Below are 24,644 nucleotides of genomic sequence, written 5' to 3'. Positions count from 1 at the left end.
AATGTGGTTCTAGAAATCAGAATCACCTGAGCAGCTTATTCATGTTCAGATTTCTCCTTGTTCTTAACCCACTGATTCTGAATTTCAGGACGTGGGTTCTAGAAATCTGCTTTTTAACAAATGTTCTAGGTGGTTCTAATATATCGTCTTAGATAGGCTTTTCCACAAAGCATCTCAAAAAAAAAAGAGCATCTCTCCTATTTCCATTGAAGCCTCAAGTCAGTGGACAGTCTGAGGCTCACACTAGGTATTAAGTAAGTATTTGTTAATCAAGTTAACAAAAAAATAGAAAATAACTATTATGAATAAGACTAACTTTAAGGGCTGAGAGACTTTTTAAGAATTATATACAGAAACAACTTAGGACCTTCTATCGAATTATTTAACCTTAAGTGAGAAGTACTAGCATCAGGAGGTTGATAGTTCATTCGTAGTGTCTTTGAATGAATGTGCAAATATCACTAAATTACTTAATAGCAAAAAATTTTTAATTATCATACTTTTAAATATTAAAATTGAAAATAGTCATCAAAGGAAATTATATTTAAGTAAATTATATGATGGGATGCATATTACTAAAATTATAATGGAAATAATCATATGCAAATATACATACTTTTCAATATAATGGGGCACACTTAATTTCCTATATTTTGTCACAAACAGTGTTGTACTCCATAAGGAAGTGATTCAACAAGTCCCCTAGATTGTGTGGCTAGGTGATCATGTGAGTAACTTCTAGATATTTAAGTATATAAACTTATGGTAAAAGAGAATGTTAATTTCTTTCCAACAAAAGAGTACCTATGATATTTAAAGTATAAAACAAAGGGCTCCATTTTATCTTAGCCAGAAAAGACAAAAAAAAAAAAGACTAGTTAAATATTTTATCCTAGTGGGTTTTATTTCTTACAGTCTTTCTTAAGGTAATGGAAGAAGAAAAGAAATGAAGCTTGTATCCTCTGTAAGCTAACTTTTCCACCTTCCTTGTAGAAGCTATTAAGTGAATTTTTTTCTGAATCATACCTGTCTTCAAACACACTCTTTTCTCAAAAAGGAGAGATGTATTTACTGCACAATGAAAAAAATCCCCCTAGAATTTCATACTTGCTTGACCAGTTCCCTCACCTTATCACTCTTACATATTTGGATACATCTAGTCTTTGGTGTTCATATAAGGCCAAAATGTTTTATTATATCTTTCTAAGCAGAGGAAACAGATATCTGGATTTGTTGGTGTTTATAAGTATTTGAAATAAAATAATTGGGCCAGGAAAGTGACATATGTGTATATGAGTACATCTAATAACTAATACACTTGAATCTCACAAAAAAGTGATGAAAAAAATGTTGCCTCCAAATAAGATATCCACACTTCTAAATATCTATCATCTTTGTAGAATATTTAAAATAATTACAAACTTAATAAATTACAAAAATTAAAGTATAAACAATATAGACTTTTCTCATGTTCGTCAATCAAGATAAATAATTCAGAAACAAACTTTAGTAAAATTTGGGCTTGTAGTAAGGAGATTCAGTGACTTTGATTTTATAGTAAGCATTGTCAAAATTAATTGTACACAAACCTCCACTTCTGGACAAGATGGAATGAAAGGAATTCATTTTACTTGTATGCTTGTAACAACTAAAGAAAAAAACTGCCCCAAAGGTAAGAAACAGCAGATTGCAAGATGGTGGGTATCAGGCAATGATCCCTGAGAGGTGGGAAACAATCAAACTAAACATTTTTATTTTCTCAGATCACTGCCTTAAAAGAGTTCTGAGGCTACAGAGAGGGGAAATCCAGGTAGTGTTACGTGAGTCTGTATGTGGGGGAACTATCTGAGGTCAAGGAAAGCACCCTTTGAAAGGATGAGAGTCAGGAACAGTGCCTGTTCCCACCAGCCTCACTGTGAAGTCCTCATTGTTCACAGCGCTTTGACTAGACTCTACCAGAAGATCTTGGTTTTTGCTTTTTAGCAATTAATTAGCTCTAGATACATGTAGAGCATGGCTACGGTCCCACCTCAAATATTTTAAAAGTAAGATCCAAAAGGATCTAATTATTTACAAGCAAGCAAATCCTAATGAGAAACCTATAGACATATATTGGAATAGTTAAAATTAAAAAAAATTGACCACACTGAGGTTCAATGATTGTACGGAAAACTGGAACTCTCACACACTTCTGTGGGCATGTAAACCAGTATAAACACTTTGTTTTGGCTGGCAGTTTTTTAAAAGATTAACCATAAACTTCAGATAGTCTAACCATCCTATTTCTAGGTATTTACCCAGAGAAATAATAGAATTCATCTTTGTTGAATTCTATTGGACACAGATGTTCTGTGCAAGTCTTAACACAGATGAATATTAATAGCCGCTGTACTTAAAATAGGCCACAATTTGAAAAAAGTCCAAATTTTATTAATAGATAAAGAAATCAACAGACTGGTATAGATATAATAAAATAATACTCAGCAATAAGGAAAAACATTGATGAATCTACAACATGGATAAATCTTGAAATAATTATGCTATGTCAAAGAAGCCAGAAAAAAATTGATAAACCCATGTCATGATCCCATTCACATGAGTCCAGAAACATAAATTTATCTAGAAGGACAAAAAGCAGCCAGTTAGCTGTCTGAGCACAGGGGTGGGGTTTAAGAGAGGTGAGAAAAAGAGGTTAAACCAGGGTGTGAAGAAAGTTTTGGAAGTGAAGGGTATGGTCCTTATCATGACTGTGGTGATGGTTTCACAGGTGCACGAATTCAGATATTTAAAATATGTACATTTTATGTGCTGATTATACTTTCATAAAACTTTTACAAATAACAAATATTATAAAATTCACTGTTTATTAAACTTGGATGAAAATGAGCTCACCTGGGAAATTTTAAAATCTATTGAAACTAGGTCCCAGTCCCAAAGATTCTCATTTCATTGCTCTGGGGAGTGACTTGGACTTTAAGAGTTTTAAAACCCTCAGATAATTCTAACAGGCAGTGATTTGAGAATTGGGGGGTATGTTTCATTTTCTCTGTACAATTAGAAGTATTTCAACTTCATGAATCTTTATGGAGGTAACACATTTAATCATTTGCAATGGGAATAACTGTTCATCTGTTGAAAAGATATCATTATAAGTGGAAGTTTAAGTCTATGGTGGCAATGATCAGTTATAAAAATGCAGGAAGGCAAACAGACTCAAATAAAAGTATATGCTTCCTTTGTAATTGCCACAGACTGACATTTTAATCAGATGCCTATGACACTAATAATCACTGAAACCCTTGAGGACACTTAATTTGGGTCTAAAGCTATTTACTGGTGAACTTCTTGTTCCCTGCGTGAGGGAGAACCATGAGGGTCCAAACTCACCTTGGCGTAAATACAGCTCTCATTGAGTCTCTGGAGTGAGCAGTTCTTGTCACACAGAGGGCACATGAATACTTCAGTCGCTTTACAAATTTCCTGGCTGGAGAAATCAAAGAAAAAAAAGAAGCAATAACACATACACAAAGCATGAAACTCTGTGTCTAGGAAGTCTCTTAGCTCTATAGCAAATCTGGTTGGAAATAGCAAGCCAGGAGGAAAAGGAGAAGAAATGGAACATGGGGAGTGGTGGACGGGTAAGGAGGAACTTCATACTGTAGCTCCAGACAGATATCTAGGCTACTTGTGTTACGTGTGCAAAGATTTTAGTTTGCTTGTCTGATTTTAGAAAACTCAGTCAAAATATTATAATAGGAATAGCCATACTTTAGACTTGGGTGACACTGATGATGCTTTTTTTTTTTTTTTTTGGTTTTCTAAGACACTTTTACGCATGATTTCCTGGTGTGATCAGGATAATCCTGGGAGGTGTACCAATGGAGTTTTAATCAAGTTCACAGGCTGGAAGGAGCTGAGTTGGAAACAGTTCTGAAGAGTTTGACTTCTCAAGTCTAGAGATGATGCAATTTGTAACACCCAGGGCAGTACATGATGTTGGCGCAGAGTTTGTTAGAAATTACAGGAGTTGCACTTTCTTCTGAGCAGCACCTCGACACACACTATCCTGATAACATACGGTTGTTTTTATTTACACAAATATATTTTCCATTAGATGTAACTTCATGACATTTTTCTCTTTAGTCTCGTGCCCAACGTCTTTTAAAAATCTCTGCATACATTACAAATGCCCGTGACAGGAAGAGGTCATCAATAGAATTTTCTGAAATGCTTCAAAGGCTCAGAGTTCTCAGCAACGTATTTTGAGTATTTTCTGTACCTTTCTCTGTCATGAAAGGCCCTTTCCCACTTAATTATCCCCTGAGTACTTATTTACTATCCTTAAGTAAATCTCTGGAAATGTGGAAAGGAATTTAAAGGCTTTAGCATATAGGTCTTAACACGTGACTGTTAATCCAAGTTTAATTGGCAATGTTTACAGAAAGATTTGATGTTTTAAAAAATGTATATACTTGAATTATATTCTATTGTGTGTATGTACCACATTCTTCATTCTAAGTAAGTGGAAGACTGGAACTGGAATGTTCCTAACACAAAGCAGTGATAAATGAAGGAGGTGATGGATAACCCAAAGTACCCTGATTGGATCAATACACATAGTATTTTTGCATCAAAGTTTCACATGTACCCCCCAAATATGTACAAGTATCCATAAAAATTAAAAATTATACACTCAACGAGAAAGTAATGCGTGTGTGTTTCAAGTGTGGGATGTATATAATCCCAAGCCAAAGGGAGACTCCATAGTGGTAAGGATTCCATATAGAAATGTGATGCTTGATCATGAGAAAGAGGAATTCATGTTCACTATATTGTTTAGTGTTCCCTCGAATTCAGTAGTGGCAAATATCTCCACTAAGGAGAGAAAACCAATGTTCAATTTAAGTGGCTTACTCAAGGTTTCAGAGATATTTGGGGAGCCTGAGCATAAGTTCTTTTGATTAGAGGTCCAATTCTATACCATATAGAGCCTATCTGAGAGAGGAATAAAGTGTATTTCATAGTCAAAAAGATACTTTTCTATTATAGAATAATTTATTAATGATGATGATGGAATGGGTCTTAGATGTGCTATACTTTTCTCACGGTGCCCTCACCATCTTGCTAGAAATCAGGATGTCTATATCAGGCGAGAGGCAGCAGGTAAAATATATATTTTAATAAGCCAAAAGAAAGAGATTATATTTTCTTTTATTTATTTATTTATTTTTTTGAGACTGAGCCTCAAGCTGTCCCCTGGGTAGAATGCTGTGGCTTCACTGCTCACAGCAACCTCCAACTCCTGAGCTCAAGCGAGTCTCCTGTCTCAGCCTCCTAAGTAGCTGGGACCACAGGCGCCCGCCACAACACCGGGCTATTTTTTGGTTGCAGCCATTATTGTTATTTGGCGGGCCCAGGCTGGATTCGAACCCACCACGTTAGGTGTATGTGGCTGGCGCCTTTGCCACTTGAGCCACAGGCGCCGAGCCAGAGATTATATTTTATAAAGCAATATTCCCAATTTTAAAAACCAAGTACTAACATGCTTCTTGAAGAAAACTGAGTTAAAATGGGCTTGCTATGCATAATGTTTCAAAAACCGGATTGAAATTTCATACGAAAAAGTACTGAAGTTGGTTTATATCACATCATCTTTCCCACCTTCCAAATGTTCAAAGAAAAGCCTGAATCTATCATAACATCAAGTCTGAACAGTCCACTGGGTCCTGTTCTTATGGCCAGAATCACTAAATTCATTTTCTGTAAGTTAAGTTGCTCAAAGCTTACCTTGACACATAACATAAAAAAAATGACTTCTAATTAACTTTGTAAGCCTAAAATAAGGGATTTAAGAGTATTACTACTTAACCAACAGAGGGAGAGTGCACACTAGGTGTGCTGATTAATTTGTTTTGCAGAGTTTGACAATCTAAAGAACCATTTGAATTGGGGCTTTATTTTGTTTTCTGTTTCTAGATATAAACATCAAGGACGGACTCCAAAAAAAAAAAATAATAATAATTACTACCTATTAATGGTAACAAAAGTAGGGAGACATTTGTCCATTTGGGGGCGATGTCTGGACTGAATCACTCCAGGTACTTCCTGCAATCCAGCTACCATTACATAGCCCAGAAGAGGGATTCTCGGCTAAGTGATTACATTTTTGGAGAAAGGTGTGAAAATAGGTTTATGGAAAATAAGTATGGCAGCATGGCTAGAGCATTTGTTTTAGAATTAGATACAGTCATCAAGGGAACACCAATCAAAACTGTAATGAGAGATTACATCACATTAGGATCGCTATTGGATTAAAAAACAGACAATAAGCGTTGTGAAGAATGTGGAGAAATGGTGCCCATTGGATACTGTCACTGAGAGGCTGAAGTGATCCTCTGCTAAGGAAAACAGTATGGAGGGTTCTCAAAAAATAAAAAATAGAACTACTATATGATAGAGCAATCCAATCCCCCATCTAGATGTATATCTGAAGGAAAGGAAACCAGAATCTTGAAGAGCTATCTGTTCTTCCATGTCTATTATAAAATTATTAAATGTTTAGAAAATGTAGAAAAATCCAAACATCTATTAATCAATGAACAGATAAAGAAAATGTGGTATATGTATAGTGTAATATTACTCATCCTTAAAAAAGAAGGAAATCTTACTGTAGGCAACAATATGAATGAACCGGGAGGACATTATACTAAGTGGAAGAAGCCGGTCACAGGAGGGCAATCACTAATATAAGGTCTCTAAAATAGTCAAACTCATAAAAATCAGAGTACCACTATGGCTGGGGGGAGGGGGACAGGAGCAGAGAGTTCAAAGGGTGTAAACCTTCCGTTATACAAGTTGAAAAGTTCCAGAGACCTCTTATACAACATTGCACCTATAGTCAAAAATAGTGTATTTTGCACTGACAAATTTGCTAAGAATAGATTGTATGTTCAATGTTATCATCACAATCATATATATATGTATTAAAATATCACATACAGGTTTAAAACTTAGCTGATCACTTACTAGATATATTCCCCTGACCAAGTCACCTTCCTCTCAGAGGATCACTTTCTCCATCTCTAGCAGAGGATAACCTCTGACTGGGATAGGAAATAAAGCACATCCACAATGTACCTGGGATATCACCGGATATGCTAAATGGAAGAAATACTTACTGCTAAGGATGGCGTTAGGAAAGAACTTGAGAGATCCTTTATGAAGCAACCGATTTTGAAAACCTGGTAATACTGAGGGATACATAACTTTCTTGGCGAGTTCTGATGCCGAAGAGACAAGAAGGGACCAGAAAGTTGAGGTTTTTGTCTGCTCTCTAGTCTGGAAACACAGCCCACATGCACCTGCTTGATCATTTTAAATTTCTATCTCTTCTCCCATGCACCTATCTGACCCCATTTCACTAGGGAAGACTGATGTGTATGTCTAAATACAAATATTATGCATACGTATGGTGATCTAAACACTGATTGTTACACAGGATGTCCATCAAGTTCATGGGCAATGAACTATACTAAACTATTCTAAATTGCACACAGACTTTACGACGACCCTGATCTTTCCGTAACTGATTGCAGGGAAATTAAGAAATATGACCCTAAGTCAGTTGGACAGAGATGGTAGAAACAGAATCAATAGACCCACATCTGCAGCTTTTTAGCATTTTGCTACCCTGCAATCAACAAAAAGAGCTTACTCAAATAATACTAAAATAAACCCACACAAAATAAAAGCCTGCTCGCCTTCCCCCACCCATCAGGACAACACCTACGACTCACGTCTGACACCTTGAATGGAAAATTTCAGTCCAAATTTCGAAAGTGGAGATATTCAGTGCTGCTTATCTGGGTTTAGAATAGAAAGTCTGACAGGATCTTAATTATAGTGTGACAGAAGTAGGAGTAATATAATACCACGTAGCGCTGCAGAGAGGAGTTTGCCAGTGCCTTTTAAAACACTCCCGTGCTAAAGGTTAAGGAGTACTTATCTCATACAAAAGGAGCCTCATTTATTCTACTGGTACAGAAACCAAGAGGAAGAGCAAATTTTCTTTTTGTTCATTTTCAGTTTTGTAGCGTTGCTGAAGTCTATACCCCACGGTGGAACTTCGTTAGTACGTTCTCCATGGAAACAACTTACAGTAGTTGTTGAAAAATCATTTTGAATATTTGTTAATTCATTTTAAAAGACTCTTTCAAGATGTTACAACTCTAAAGCACCACCTTTCCTCTGAACCCCAGAGGATACGGACTTCACAGAATGTGGGCAATTTGCCCCCAAAGCGATAGACATTTCCAGTGGGCAGGAGTTGGTTCAGGAAGACGCTGCCTTCCAGAATGGTAGTGAGTTTGCAAAACCATGAAATAAACCCGGGGTTCTATGAAATGCTTTTGAGCAGCAAGTGTTTCTATGTTTTCATGCTGATTACCAAGGGACTTGATTGCTAAGCGAGATTCAATTCCAGGACAATGAATGTACTTTTGTTGATAGGCAAAACTGCTCTGCCTATACAGACGCATATTATACCGTTTGATGTTAAAATTTTAAAGAAAATGCAGGGATATTAATTTTTATCATCCTGTGAAGACTCTAACCTTAGCATTAGCTCTCATGATTCTGATTCAGTAGCTAGGCCATGGTTAAAAGATGAACCAATGGAAAACAAAGTCTCAAGCTGTGAAAGAAAGAAGAGGTATTTTATCATATTTTAAATTGGATCATACTACACAAAGTTGAGCTTAATGATGTACTTGTGATATACTGTGCTAAGAGGACTCTTTGGTGCTAGGCTGGCTCTTGTAATGCACTCTTATTATTTTCAAATCTTTAGTCACTTCAACATTATGAAGTACACTTGACTTCTGCCAAATCCTGTTCATCGCCACATTTTAACTGGATGCTAAATAAATTTTACAAATTATCTAGGAAGTAAGAACCAGGTAGGAAGTGTTTTATGTTCTGTCACGTACTCAGGAGAGGAGAAGAGACTGCTTAGAGCATGATTTATGTGGTAGAAATGTTCCGTGCAGATATCTTTAAATATACTAGATTCCCTCCTGTGCAGAAAGGGACACGTATCTCTAAGCTTGGTAATGAAGGTTCCAGCAAATGAAACAATGTATTTGGAAGGTCACTGTCAATTTTAAAATAATTATAAGTATTAGAATTATTCGAATTCATGTATAAAGAGGGCATTCTAGACCACCAAATGCTATGCAAATGTGAATTATATGAGCCGTCTGCTAAATTTTTAATCATTTTGTGGGACATTCTGGAAAGAGCAATTTGATATAAACATAACCATTTTAGAAATGATCCAAGATGATTGATATATAAGAAAACAAAATGACCTTTTTAATGGTGTCCCCCTGCTATCAAAAAAAAAAAAAAACAGCAAATAAATCATAGCATCACCAATCTTTTATCATCTGCATTATCATTAAACTTTTGCCGACTCAGAGGACACAACAAGGATTTTTACGTCTCTTAATAGCTTACCTGACTTGACTTTTATTCATTGTCAATAATCCATAGAAGAAAACACACAAGCCAACAGCTGCTGCGGGAATCAGCATTCCAGTATACCATCCCAGCCAAGCAAAGTACAGCCCAATCTTCTCACCGAAGTAAAGCCTGCAGGAGAACGCAAACACTTGGATTGAGTCAACCTCAGTCCTGAGTTAACCTGAGCAATGTTACAACTATCCATGCTGCACCTCGTCAGCATTTCAGATGGAATCTGGAGAATCCCAGCTCCATCCAGGGTTCTGATCCTCCTGCCTGTTAACGACTCTAAGGTAATACACTTTTTCCTGTTACACATTGTCCTTATAGGGGCAACATTTCTCAAATGTGCCAAACTTTATTATATTGACCATAAAGCATTTATAACCCGATGTTTGCTTTCCTCCATCCTAGAAGCTTCCCTTTTCATTCTTCATATCACAGAGAAGCCCTAAACCGCTTTTGAGTGAATTAGAAAAAGGTTTCCCCTCTGGGTAGATGCTGCGAGTAGGACAGAGTTCTGTCACCATGTTCATCGTTGGGCAAATACCCTTCTGCTAGACCCAGTGTTCACCATTACATGACATCCACTCTGCAGTTTCCAAACCACACAATACTTATTTGTTGTTCAAATGGTGTTCCCTCACTTTGGAATACTTTGAAAAAATGACCAAAAAAAAAAACCTCTTTTAACTTCTTCCCCTATTTCACATCTGACAAATACATGTACTTTTCCTTCAGGTTATGTTTTTTCCCTGTTTATTTTTCATGGGGATATATTCCTGGACACCTGCAATTCTGTTACATTGACATACTGCACAGAGATGAAGCTGGGCCTTCAGTGCTTCCGTCCCTGCGGTGACACACATTGTACCCAGCAAGCAACTTCCCAACCCCCACTCCTCCAAGTCACCACTGTCCACACTCTGCTTCCACGTACACAATTATTTAGCTCCTACTTGAAAGTGAGAACATGCAGCATTTTCTTTTCTGTATCTGAGTTGTTTCACTGAATGGCCCCTCCAATCCCATGTTTCTTTAAAAGATATGATTACATTCTTTTTCACAGCTAAATAGCATTCCATTGTGTATATAAATGCTGCGTTTTTTTAATCCAATTCTCCATTGATGACAACTTAGCTTGATTCTGTATCTTTGTTATTGTGAAGAATGCTGCAACAAACTCACCAGTGTGGGTATCTTTTTGAAATATTGATTTATTTTCCTTTGGGTAGATACCCCAAAATGGAATGACTGGATAATACAGTAGTTCTATTTTTAGTTCTTTGAGAAATTTCCATATTGTTTTCCGTAGAGACTGCACTAATTTGTAAAATCCATTTCCACCAACTGTATATAAGAGCCCCTTTTCTCCCCATTCTCTCTAATATGTTATCTTTTGCCTTTTTCTTAATAGCCATTCTGATTGATGTAGGGTGATATCTCAGTGCGGTTTTCATTTTCATTGCTTTGATGATTAGTGATATTGAACATTTTTTTCACATGCTTATTGGGCATTTATTTGTGTTCTTTGGGAAAATGTCTATTCATGTCCTTAGCCCACTTTTTATTCATTTGTTTTATTTCGTTTGTTGTTGTTGAGTTGTCTGACTGGCTTGCAAATTCTGAATATTAGTCCCCTGTCAGACGTATAGTTTGCAAATACTTCCTCCCATTCTGCTGGTTGTCTGTTCACTCTGTTGACTATTTCCTCTGCTGTGCAGAAAGAAGCTCCTTCACTTTATATCACTTATTCCAGCAAGCCTTCCCTGGCTTCCACTCGCCCCCCTACGCTGCCCTCATCTGTGTTCCAGTGCCCTAAGTCTACAGTGCTTTATGGTAGTTATCTATCACTCCTGTATTCTTCTTCCCCATAAGATTGCAAGCTGCCTGAGCACAGACCTCTCTGTTGTTCTCTAGAATCCACAGGAAATAGTGAATGAAGCTAAGGGAATGAATGGATTTTATCCCCCTCTATACAATGAACATAGTTTCAGTAGAAATGGCAGATGCATATGGCAGTTCTAATAACCATGAACTTGTTCTTTATTCACCCACCCTACTGCCCTAATTAACTGCCCTCTGGTTTGTTAAGGTCTCATAAGAATGAATAATTCTTGAATTCTCTACCGTTGTTGGTACCGTCTCCATCTCCTAAATATGGTTACTTAGAAAGTTTTGTTCCAGCAATAAAGATGGATATTTTACAGTTCATTTGGGAATATTGCCCTGAATGGTGATTCTTGCTGGGAAGAATGATGACTTCAGTCATCTTTCCTAACAAGGTTTCTTGTTCTGAAAACTATTCTCTCTGTGTGTCATTCTCTGAATTTTACCAATTAAATCTTGTTTATATTTTACGAGGTGCAGACCTGGAGTCATCCTTTGTGAAGCACCATTTATCCAATTATTTTCCTTTTATTACTCTCTGCTAGAACACATAGATCAATGTAATATCCACTTTGTCTATATTTTATCCAATATTTTTCAGTTCATTTCTCACTCCTAGGAAATATGGTCAATATAATATTTATTTCTTCTATAGTAATAATGTTTTACTTTGGAACTCGAGCTTATTATCAGGAATCACAATAAAGCCATTTGTTACCTTAAATGAAGGTTCTTCTGTGAGGAAGAGAAAACTTTTATAACCTATGTTACTAACGTAATACAGTATCTTTGCAATAACTATAACAGAGAACTGCACAGGCAAACTGGCTTCTATCAGCAGTATTGTGCTGAGATTTTAAATTACATGTTATTGAAAGTTAAAAGAAACAACGGTATTACTTCACTGAAGTAAAATCACTTTAGCTATAACAAGAGCTGTGCAATTTTTTTTGAATACATAATCATTTACTACTTGTTTGTTACAGAATACACAAGACAAAATACAAATAGCTAACATATTTTTTCTTCCTTATGTTTTTACTAAAGTCTATAGAAAAGATGACTAATACATATAAATAAAAGTAAAAAAAATAATTTCTAAGAAATAAAAAAACAAAAACCCAGATCACGCCAAGTCTTATAGAAAGTAGAAATAGAAATACTTCAAAATCATTCTAGTCTGGATACCCCTGATAGTAAAATAAGAAAAAATATATTATTATAAAGGGGGAATTACAGACATATTTCACTGATGAATAAGGATGCTATGTGATAAACAACATATTGACATGTTGAATTAAAAATTGATGTTTAAGTAATATACACTGATCAAAATTAAATCCAGTTTGTGTGAGAAATAGTCATTATTATTATTATTATTTTTGCCCACACCCCCTCACTCCTTCTCTGTCTGATCTCCCCTTCCCCCATGCCCCACCATGTCATAGTCATTAATTGTCTTCATATCAAAGTTGAATACATAGGATTCATACTTCTCCACTCCTGTGATGCTTCACTAAGAATAATGTGTTCCACCTCCATCCAGGTTATTACAAATGCTGTAAAATATTCATTTTTTGACAGGTGAATAATACTCCATAATGTACATATAGCACAGCTTATCAGTCCTTTCCTGGGTTGAAGGACATTTAGGCTGTTTCAACATTTTAGCGATTGTAAATTGGGCTGCGATAAACAGCCTAGTATAAGTGTCTTTATAGTAAAAGGTTTTTTTTTTTTTTTTCTTCTGGATAGATGCCCAATAGTGGGATTGCAGGATCAAATTATATTGATAGGTACTTTCTACTTTGGTTGCTGACACAATGCTATCTTTTTCTAATATTATTTTGTAATTCTTTTTTATATAGGAATATAATTGATTTTGTATAGTTATTTTGAAGTTGGCTATATTGCTGAATTTTTCTGTGGTTTTTGGTAACTTGCAAGTAACTTGGTAACTCGGAAGTAATGAAATTTGTATTTTTTTTGCAAACTATTGGGATTTCTAAGTTATCATAATTGTACTAGCAAGGATCTTCAACTTTACTAGGAGTGGTGGTAATGACTACACTTATCTCATAATTGATTTGTAGATAATGCTTTTGTTTCCTCATAAAATTGATATATTTGTCCCAATGTTATCTTCAATGATTATGTCAATGTTCTGCCTATAGTTGATGTTTTGTAAATATTCATGGAATAAAGGAGCCTGAGATAAAAAAAAAAAAATCACCTTAGCTAAAGCAGATTTCAGATATGATTCAGGAGAACCTAGTCCCAAGCAGAGGAGGCCCTTGCTTCAGAGGACTGGTATTCACAACCTTCTCGGAAGTGTTCCTTAGAGATCTATCAAAGCCTGACGGCAGGGACGAAGAGCGAGCTGCTATTGCTCTGACTCCCCGTCACACTTTAACCAGAGTCACTCTCGTTTTATCTGTTGGGTACAGTGGTATCCCAGGTGACATTTCATCAGATGATGGGATTCCACTACAGAAATAACTTCTATCATAAAATAAACAAATGTAGAAATCTATTAATGCAGAGAGAAGTATTTAATTTAGTGACTTTGTGTTTTAAATTGAAACCCCTCTGATGCCCATTGTGAAACACTTTTAAATGCCACACAACTATTTTGTGAAGCAGGTTTTTAGCTGATAGTTTTTTAAATGTGCTCTTAAACGAAAATAGACCATTGGCTATGAAATAGTTGCAATATTCTTAAAATGAGAATACTCACACACACATGAACAGAAATGGTTGTTTATGAAAAGACAAAAGAATTGAGGGTCCCTTGTCTCTCATCTACTTCAAGGCAAGTGCCCTATTCAGCAGGAAAGAAAACACGCCTTGCCCGTGGGTCTCTGTCATCCATGATCACGGTACATAAAACCCCAACACCAAGGTACCCTTGTTTTCTTATAACAGATCAGAAGCACCAGGATAAAACTCCCAAATCCTCAAAATCGTGTGGTCTGAAGAACTTACAACATACAAACAGTCACAGCTTTTAACACAATCTTCCTGTTGGTTGTAGAAAATTGGCCTTATACAGAATTCATTGAATAAATATCTTAACATGCATTTCTGCCTCCTCCTCATCTCAGTTTTGATAATAAGTAAGTTCCCAGAAGGTAGAAAAGCCCGTGGAAATGCTGTCTATACTCTTCTGTAACTTTCATCTCAGGTGGGTCATTCACCGCACTCTCTCTCCCCTTTGTCTCCTTAAAGACAAAATGTAGTGTTGTATAAGAAAAGTTCCTTGGCTGGGCGCCCATAGCTGAGTGGTTAGGGTGCTGGCCACATGCTCCGGGGATGGTCGGTTTGAACCCAGCCCTGGCCTGCTAAACAAACAAACAAACAAAAAGCCAGGTGTTGTGGTGAGCACCTGCAGTCCCTGCTCCTAGGGAGGCTGAGGCAATAGAATCGCTTGAGTGCAAGAGTTTTAGGTTGCTGTGAGCTGTGATGCCACAGCACTCTACTGAGGGTGACAAAGTGAGACCGTCTCAATTAAAAAAAAAAAAGGAAAAGAAAAGAAAAAGAAAAACTCCCTTTTCGTCAACAGCCAAAAAATTGGTAATAGTAGCTGAAAAATGCTATTTACTGAGAATAAAGCCTACTTAATGAAATTATCTGAAGTAGCAATAGCAATTTTTTACAGATAAGAGCATTTATTATTTATTATTAACAATAAAAATTGTATGTATTTATCATGTACATGGTGCCTATATATATATATGTATATATATATAGTCAAATGGCTAAATAAAGTTAATTAAACATATGCATTACCTCACATTTGTTTATGTTCAGAACACAAAATGCACTCTCTCAGGAATTTTCAAGAATATAACATGTAATACGTTATTAAGGATAGCCACTGTGTTGTATAATAGATCTTTAAACTTACTCCTCCTAACTGGAATTTCCTGTTCTTTTACCAACAACCCCTCCCTGTTCCCAGTTCCTGGTCACCACCATTCTAACTCAACTCTTTTAGATAATTCTACATACAAGTAACATCATTAGGTATTTGTATTTCTGTGTCAGACAGATAAAGAAGGTGTGCACACGCCATATCAGCCTTACAAAAGAAAATTCTGTCATTGGGCGGTGCCTGTGGCTCAAGGAATAGGGCGCAGGCCCCATATATACTAGAGGTGGTGGGTTCAAACCCAGCCCTCGCCAAAAACTGCAACAACAACAACAACAAAGAAAAATTTAAAAAAAGAAAATTTTGTCATTCATAACAATATGGATAAACATGGATGATACTTTAAATGAAACAAGCTCAATGAGGGTAATTATTACATTAAAATGTTCACTTGAAAATCCTAACTTCAATTCCTAAAAAATATGGCTTGGCAAACCAGCCCATCTCGTTGTGTTCGTATATCTCTAAAACAATAATTCCTTCTCCTGCATGCATTAGAATCTGAGAATTTGTTCTGATTGACAGAATTGCATCAAAACGTCTTGATTCTGGATATACCCAAATAATTAATTTTTGAAATTAAAAGCATTTGATGCTGGGCATTTATCTTTTGTACTTCTGGACCCAGACGACCCTTTTCCCGTCTGCTATTTGCCTCAGTAGGTTCAGCTCCATGGCAGGTATGACCTATCCTCCTTCCATCTTCTCGCTACCTGATGGGGCTTTCTGGGCGACTGAAGGTGCCAGCAGGGGAGCACAGGCCTTGATGTATTTCCTGCCCTGGCTTTGGCTGTCTGGGCCATGGTTTCAGTGAAATGCTTTCTTTCCAAGGTCATTGTTTGTGTCTGGCGCCCTCCCCCCCTTACTACAATTATAAATTTTGACCAGTTCTGCCAACTTCTCCCTTCCCCTCCCCTTCAGGCCGAGGTTTGATAAAACCCTCCAGCTTTTGCTAGTCCCGGGGAGATTCAGCATCACTGGTTGTATCCCTTAGCCTCCCTTGGTTCTCCCTTCCACATATAGCTCTTTTATTAAATTCTCTTCCAGTACCTCTTTCAGCATTCTATCAATTTTCTGCTGGGGTACTGATTGATACAATTACAAGTATTTTTTAAATACATTTTGTAAACAGTTCAGAATATCAACATGTACAAACTAAGAATACAAATGTTCCTTTTTCTTTCATTTTATATATATTTATAGTTAGCTACAGACTTAAGTCCTTGCTAATATATATCTCATGACTTCAAAAAAAAGGGAATACATTATCATCATTAAAATAAATGATCCAGAACACGAACACAACAATATTTCAAGACTAATTCAAGTTGAAGGCTGTTACTCACCAGAACCTATTTCCTGGAATAGAGTAGATCTTTGTGGAAGGATATATTTACAGACAGATGTAGTAGTGCTGGTCTTGTTCATTTCTGTTCTTATACACATTGCTGCTTTTCTTTGTCTTGATTTTTCACAAGGAAGTAAATTACCCAGGTTCCCTTGTCATTGCTTCTGGGAAGTAAATTACCCAGGTTTCTCCAGGAGGGACTCGGAGACTCAAAGATGGAGGGAAGGGATAAAACAGGATCTTTCCCCCCCTTTGGTCTTCCTCAGGGCTCTCTCCAGAGTGGCCGTGCCTCCTCCATGCCCCCTGTGCCCCCTTTTACCTCTCTGCAGGCAGCCCCCCCACCATGGTCTAGACATAGACCCTGACCAAGACTGGGCTCTGGTAATACACTTCATTTCATTATCCTTCCACCCTTCAGGGTGTTAGTAATTTTCTGCTGTTTATAATCTCTGGTGTCCTTACAAGTCCTGTTTGAATTCTCAGCTTTCCTATCCCCTGTCTAACCAATTCCCTGCATAAGTTGCTCTGACTGAAAAAGCCTATAGGGGTTGCTTTTTTGTAGATGGTGTCGTTACTAACAGAGGTGATTTGGTAGGTATGAGAAACAATTCCAAGTCTAAGAAAATGACAACCAAACTGCATCATTTGCCTGCCACAATGCAGCCCTCTGCAGTACCTGATTAAATCCAGAGGCTGATGCTTGTACCACATGCCCCAGCGTGCCCAGCGCTCATATAACAGATGTCTGTTATTCTGAGGTCCATGAGTTTTGATGGGCTGGTTACTCTTGTAGGCTCCCTGAAACAGATAAATTACGATAAATGAGAATCCCTTCTTTAAATGACATTCAAACTAAATAATAACTTTTTTTCTTACAGAATAATTTAACAACGTATTGAAAGCTTCAGAAATTATAAACTTAACAATAGGTTCTATAGATAATACATGCTTCTACATTTTTTCATTAAAAACTCTCTGATAGTTCCTTAAAAATCTTTCATTAAGTTACTTTTTAAAATAAACAATGTGATTCATTTAGCTTAAAGTAAACCAGACTTTAGGCTTCACTGTTTGCCACTTACGGTATTTTAATAAGTACAATCTCTTCACCATCCCTGAGAGAAATTGTGCTTTTAAGCTTAGATATTAAAACATTATTTTCTTTGAAGGTGTGATGTAGTCCCAGCAATGTTTTCTTCCCTTTACAGAAGCTAAGGAGGAGAGTAAGTGTTCATTAAAAAATATGAGAGGCCTTGGTCAACAGTGCTAGTCATGTTTTTAAGCAGTAGAAGACTACAAATTTACTTCAGATAAAATATATCCAAAATTAAATACTTTTTTTCAATTTCTTTACATACTTTCAAAATTTCATCACATGGGTTATAATTTTACATAAACAGATTACACCTATAATGCACCTTATAGAGGAAGGAGCTCCTTGAAGGCAGAACTTCTCTGCTTTTATGATCAAAAAAGAAGCTAACAGATGTGGTGATTATATATTTTTTAAACCTAAATAATACAGAGTATGATAGAGTTCCCCACCTCACTCCAATTATAATTCTACTTTCATGAAACATTTTATAATAAATGCCTAAGGTAAATATACCCCATTACCCTGATTTTTAAAATATTTTTAATTGCTCTAATGTTTTATACCCTATAAATGTACACAGGTATTATGTACTCAGAATAATTAAATTTTTAAAAAAATAAAAAATAAATAAAGCAAGTGGACTTATGCTTCAGGTTCCTCACCTACGTGACAGGGATAATAATAATATTGATGATACCCAGTGTAGAAGTGTTTTATGAGGGCCAACTTGGATAGTTCCTATGAAGTGTCTGGTACATAGCAAATAAGCAATTAGTGTCAGGGGTTATGTATACTTGATATATTATAGCTGTTGAATTAGTTCCAATTTGGTATAGAATACCAGTGGTCTGCACCTCTGGTCAGTTACAAAAATTATTTTACAATGGATAAAATGCTTTAAACCTAACGCAGAAAACAATAAGAATTCTAGAAGAAAATGTTGGAAAAACTCACTTATAGTTACCAGCCTAGGCAAAGAATTCATTAAAAAGACCCCCCCCCCAACAACAATAACAAAAGTAAATCAATGGGACCTGAACAAATTTAAAAGGGTCTATACAGCCAAGGATACAACGAGAAGTACAAATAGATAACCCACAGGGTGGAAGAAAATAGTCACATGCTATATATCCCACAAAGGACTGATAACCAGAATCTACAAAGAACTCAAGCAAATCAATAAGAAATAACTAAACAATCCCATAAAAAGTGGGCAAAAGACAAGAACAGAAACTTTTCAACAAACTCATGAAAAAATGTTCAATCTTTCTAAACATTAAGGAAAAGCAAATCAAAACCACATTGAGACATTACATAACACCAATCAGAGTGGCTCTTTTTAAAGAGTTCCGAAAGATCAGATGATGGTGTGGATGCAGAGAGAAGGAACTCTCATACGGTTTAGTGGAAATGAAAACTAGTAAAAACCTCTGTGGAAAATTCCATGGAGATACCGCAAAGAACTTAAGGTAGGCACCATTTGATCTAGCAATTCCACTGGTGGGTATAGAACTAAAGGTAAAAGAGGTCATTTTATAAAAAGGACATCTGCACTCCAATGTTTATAGCAGCACAATTCACAATTGCAACGATGTGGAAATAACCCAAGTGCCCACCGATACACGAATGGATTAATAAAGTGTGGTATATGTATACTGTGGAGTGTTATTTAGCCATAAAAGCAAATGGGGATCTAGTATCTTTTGTGAACAACCTGAATGGAACTGGAAACCATTATTCTAAGCAAAATATCACAAGGATGAAGAAGACATTGTTCTTTGCGTAAAAAAGATCCCGACATCCCAACTAAGAGTTAATATTCTGAGATTGGCACTCATTTCCTGCATCAAGGAAAAAGTCCATAAATTATAAAGCATCCTTAATCAAATCATCATCAGCACCACTGTCTCCGTTTTCCTCTTAGAAAGCTTTAGTTGTTTGTATCTCTTAACTAAATAGCATTTACAATCAATAGAAAATTCCTGATTCCTTTTTATGGACTTTCAATTTCGTTTTACTTGCATTTCGACAATATCGCTTTCTATTCTTTTTGGTATGTGTTCCATAAATTTAGTTCTTCCACTAAATTAGAAGCAAAAAGGAATACTCTAAAATCTAAAAATCTAAAATTTCACCCCCAAACCTGTCAAATTAACTGTTAGAACACAGCCCAATTATGTAGAGAAATTTACCTACACAGAGAGCCATCTGAACTTTCTTTTGCTACAGAGGTTTTCCTAGGGCCTTAGCTTTGCACTCCAAATATTTTATTACCTACTTCTTATGTGGTATTTGACATGGTTTTTAACTTCTCTGATCTTTGTTTCTTCATCTCTAAAGTGGAGAGAATAATATTTACCCCTCTAGGTTTATTGCCAGAGTTTCTGGAAAATATATCCATAGGACCTGGCCCATGAAACACACAACATATCACCTGATGTTACTCCTATTCCTACTCTGAGCAGGTATACCATAAGGAATATAGACAGTGGAGATTGGCTTCCTTGGCTTTGTGACTTAAACTTTCAGTACCTCAGTTATCTGCACATAATACTATAGTCAATCTCAAAAGGTGTCGCATGGATTAAATGAGATAATCCATATAAAACATTGAGCTTGCTGCCAAATAGAAAGTACGCAATACATTTTTCCTACTACTGGTTACAACATATTGCGAATTCCTTAGGCCTTATGTTCTATGTGCTAAGGATGAGTCCACAGTCTTAACTCTATAAATAGAAGAGTGGTGGGTTTTGAATATACAGAACTAAAACCTTGAAAGACCCCATTCTCATTCTCCAATGTGAAATTTCTCTAAAGCAAAAAGTTACAAACACAAGGGATAGGGCAGGAGCAATTAAAATGGATGGAAATGTCATTCATGGTGAGTAGAGCCTACCACAGCTTGTATCAGGCACTTCTGTGCCTGGCAGGGAGGAAATAATGTGGCAGAGAATCAGGTAGGTACTGAGCTATAAGGTTTGGTTGTGGGCTCGTTATAGATTTGTCAGGTCCCCCAAGTAGTAAGCACAAACCAAGAATGTGCCCTGTTTGGAATGGTGTGGAGCTCAAGCCGGACTGCATGGAGCTCTGTGCTGCAGCCGAGGGCTGCAGCCAGAACATGCTGAGGCTGGGATTTCCAGTAGGGGGAAAACTGCAGAAGAATTCTGGAGCAGAGCAGAAAGTGTGTGGCCACAAGATTACCCTGGGGACTCAGAAGACCCAGGGCCACTTGCTGATTGTACGCTCCTGGGCATGGGCAGCCAGATTTAATCGAAAACAGTGAGATCAAACATTTAGCATAAAAGCCATTTTTTTTTTTTTTTTTTTTAGTGAAAAATATATTACCTCATGTGGGGGAAACGCTGCTATATAAGAGCCATTGTTTATAAGTTTACGGATACCTGGAAAGAGAAGAAAAGGACCATTCTTGAGTCAGTTTAAATAAAAATCCCCCCTGAAGCAACATAAATTACTTGGACCAATAGATTGCTTTAAAAATTTTAAATAATACAAAAGGTTTCCATAGCTACAGCACCTGTGAGGACAGTGAGACTGTGGGAAAGACTGATACTGAGGTTAGTTGTGTCCTTGTAACTTCAGGAAGCAGAGATTTGTGAGATGCCAACATATAGTTTCAGTTTGCTATAATGTAAGGTGGAGCATTTTAATACACACTTATTTGGCATCATGAGCCAGGATAGACTTCTTTTATTTCTCAAAACAACAAAGTTTGGTCAAGGAATAAAAGGAATTCTATATCTCTAAATATATTGCAAAAGGATAATGATATTGAGAGATAGTTAACTTTTTAATACTAAACCAAATACATAAATAACAACATGTGACACATGAAAATCTCCCCCATCTTGGTGAGGGTGTAATGAAATGGACATTCTCACTGAATCCTGGTAAGAATAGATTTGGAAAGAACAATTACTATTGTGTACTTATGTATATATGTATTGAGACAGAATCTCGCTCTGTTGCCTGAGGATAGTTCCATGGCATCATTCTAGCTCACAGCAACCTCAAACTCCTGCCCTCAAGTGATCCTCCTGCCTCAGCCTCCTGAGTGGCAGGCACTACAGGTGCCTGCTACAACACTCAGATAAATTTTCTACGTTTTGTTGAGATGGTGACATGCTCTTGCTCATGCTGGCCTTGAACTCCTGAACTCAAGGGATCCTCTTACCTTGGACTCCCAGAGTCCTAGGATTATAAGGGTGAGCCACTTGGCCTTGCAATATTAGGTATATTGGTAAAGAATTGGAAATTATTACACATCCAAAATGGGGAATAATTTAATTACTATATTCTGATCAATTAAATTAAATTATTAGTAGGCAATTGTGATTTGGTCAAGCTTATTATAAAATATCACATACGTGTTTACAATAATGATTTCAAAGGCTTGAGAAAATACTCAAAATGGTAATTTTTAAAAAATATATAAAATGCTGTATAATTCTAATTTTAATACAAAATTAGCACTTAAGAAATATTTCTAACAGTGAAAATTGCAGTTAGGTATATTTTTAACTTTATTTTTTAACTGTTCTGTGTCTACTGTCTTCTCTACAAAAGCTTATCTTTATCATCTAAAATGTGATATTTATATTTAAAAACTACATAAGCACATATTGCTATCATTTAAACATGTTTTCAGTTTATAGGCTAGCTTTCTCTTCTTTATATCATTAAAAAAAATTCTTACTAAATTTATTTATTTATTTTGGGGGGGTAAGGTTTTGGTGTCCATAGTAACTATTTTGAATGTTTAATAATAAATGAATTATTAATCAGAAGAGCAACCAAGTCTGAAGTTTCCTCTATAAAAAGTATCCAACTTAAAAACCAAAGCTCATTTTGTTTATTTGACATTCTATTTTAATACCAATCAGTAGAGACTGGTTTCCACCGGCTGTCAAATTTTTATTTTGAAGGATCTGAGCACATGCCTAATACCTATCTATCTGATCTCTTCAGCCATCTTGTATTTTTTACCCTTATAATTAAAATCTAGCTTGTTTGTAACCTATTGCTTTCTGCTCAGTGCTATATAAATTTTACAATTTTCTTTTATATTATCTATGTTGAAGCACACCACTAAACTGAAACAACATAGACATTTTAAAAAGTTTAAATTAGCTGTTATTTTTCCTTCCAGGGGAAACTTCTAAAAATTTCTTACATATACTTCTAAATGTTATTTGTTCTTTTTACGTCTATCCATTTGGGAAATGGAACTAAATTAAGACTTATTATTTGCAGATATCTTTTGAAGTCAATAAATAGAGAACTAATAACTAATTTTCAGTTTTCCTGAGTAAAGGATCTATGCCACGAACTTTATGTAATATATAGCAAATAAATGCTTGATAACTTTGTGCTAAGAGTAGAATGATTACATATACCTTTCAAAGGATGCATTGTATGAATGCACCTACCTTATTAGTCAGTCTCCAGTGTTTTACATTGAAGATTTTTCTAGTTTTATTCCATTACACACAAAGCCATGATGGGTCAATTTTTACATATATTCAAATATTTTTGAGTACATATTTTCAAAAGTCTGATTATTCTTTGGGATAAATTTCAAGAAATACAGTTTCCTTTCCAAAGTGTTTGCATATTTCAAACTTTGATACATGTAGCCAAATGCCCTTAAAAAGATTTTTTTGTTTGCTTTATTGTGGGACTACAAAATAGAATATTTATGGAGTTTGTGTTTGATGTGTTATACATTCATATTGAATGAATGAAGTAACCCTTCAGTTTAAAAAAAAGTAATTCTTGGTATTCACAGTATCAGCAAATCCTAATTTCCGTATGTTTTTCACTAATGTTCTTACCCACTTTGGATATCCCATTTTCGTATTTGGTGCGCTCCAGCATGTGGTAGACGATCCTGCTTCGAGTGGCGTTGCTGAAGAAGGTGTCCTTATTGTTTATTATAAAGCTGTCAAGACGAAGGGATCCGTTTTAGAACAGCAGTAGTTACAAGATCCACTACAGCTAATGCCTACGAAGTATAATGAATCGGAAGAGAAATCATATTCTGTTTTAAAAAATCAATTGACAGAGAGAAGAAACTACTCCTAGATGACACGGGGCATTCTGAAACATTCATTATAGTATCTTCTTTCAGTTGATAAGAAAGTCTAGGGATCTTCCTATTTATTGTTTAGTCTGGAATAAGCAGAGTGGATTGCCCACTGCCTCACCTAAATTGTGGACTACCTTAAACAACGTATTTCCCAGTGGAACACATCAAAAATTGTTATCATCCTTATGTCACAACTTCCAGAAGTTTACCTTGTTTCTAAAACGTTAACCATGAGCAACAGTCCTTCCTCCCTGCCCTCTGAAGTCCCACACTGTCCCCATGTGGGAAGAATGGGAGAAAGGACCATGTGAGAGTCACTGGTGGGAAGAAAAATTAGGAAGACAAAAGGAAGGGTCTGATGTGCTTTATAACACAACATACATACATATATTACACATGTTACATGGTTTTGTTGTATTTTATTTTTATTTCTTTGGTTTTTTAATTTCAGATTGATACGAGATACACATGTTTAGGTTACATTGTTTTCATTTCTAAAGTAAAGTTCACTTCTAGTTAAGCCCTTCACCCAGGAGGTCTGCTGAACACCCTCACATTGTGCACGTTTTGTGGGATTGGTGGATCAGCCTCCCTCCCCCTCCCTCACTTCTCTCCTGTCCCCACCCCCTCACTAGACTAGACTTGTGTTTTTCTTTCATGTGAGCTTAGAGTTATTCACATATTGGTTTCCTATTAGTATTGAGTGCATTAGATACTCCCCCTCCCCCATTCTTGTGATACTTTACTG

The 24,644-nt window shown here is 36.1% G+C and overlaps 1 protein-coding gene across 1 annotated transcript in view; it reads right to left on the bottom strand.

Annotated features, from left to right (window-relative positions):
- Positions 1-24,644, bottom strand: part of ANO3 (anoctamin 3) — a 413,466-nt gene that overhangs the window by 79,010 nt on the left and 309,812 nt on the right. The window contains 5 exon segments of the mRNA XM_003781189.2: positions 3,388-3,484; positions 9,517-9,651; positions 17,368-17,489; positions 21,136-21,191; positions 23,643-23,749. Coding sequence (XP_003781237.2) covers positions 3,388-3,484; positions 9,517-9,651; positions 17,368-17,489; positions 21,136-21,191; positions 23,643-23,749 — 517 coding nt within the window.

The sequence above is a fragment of the Otolemur garnettii genome, unplaced genomic scaffold (genome assembly GCF_000181295.1).
Source record: "Otolemur garnettii isolate 467f Iridium unplaced genomic scaffold, OtoGar3 scaffold00001, whole genome shotgun sequence".
Classification (NCBI taxonomy): Eukaryota; Metazoa; Chordata; class Mammalia; order Primates; family Galagidae; genus Otolemur; species Otolemur garnettii.
The sequence above is the reverse complement of the archived record's forward strand: the minus strand, read 5'-3'. Positions and strand labels throughout refer to the sequence as shown.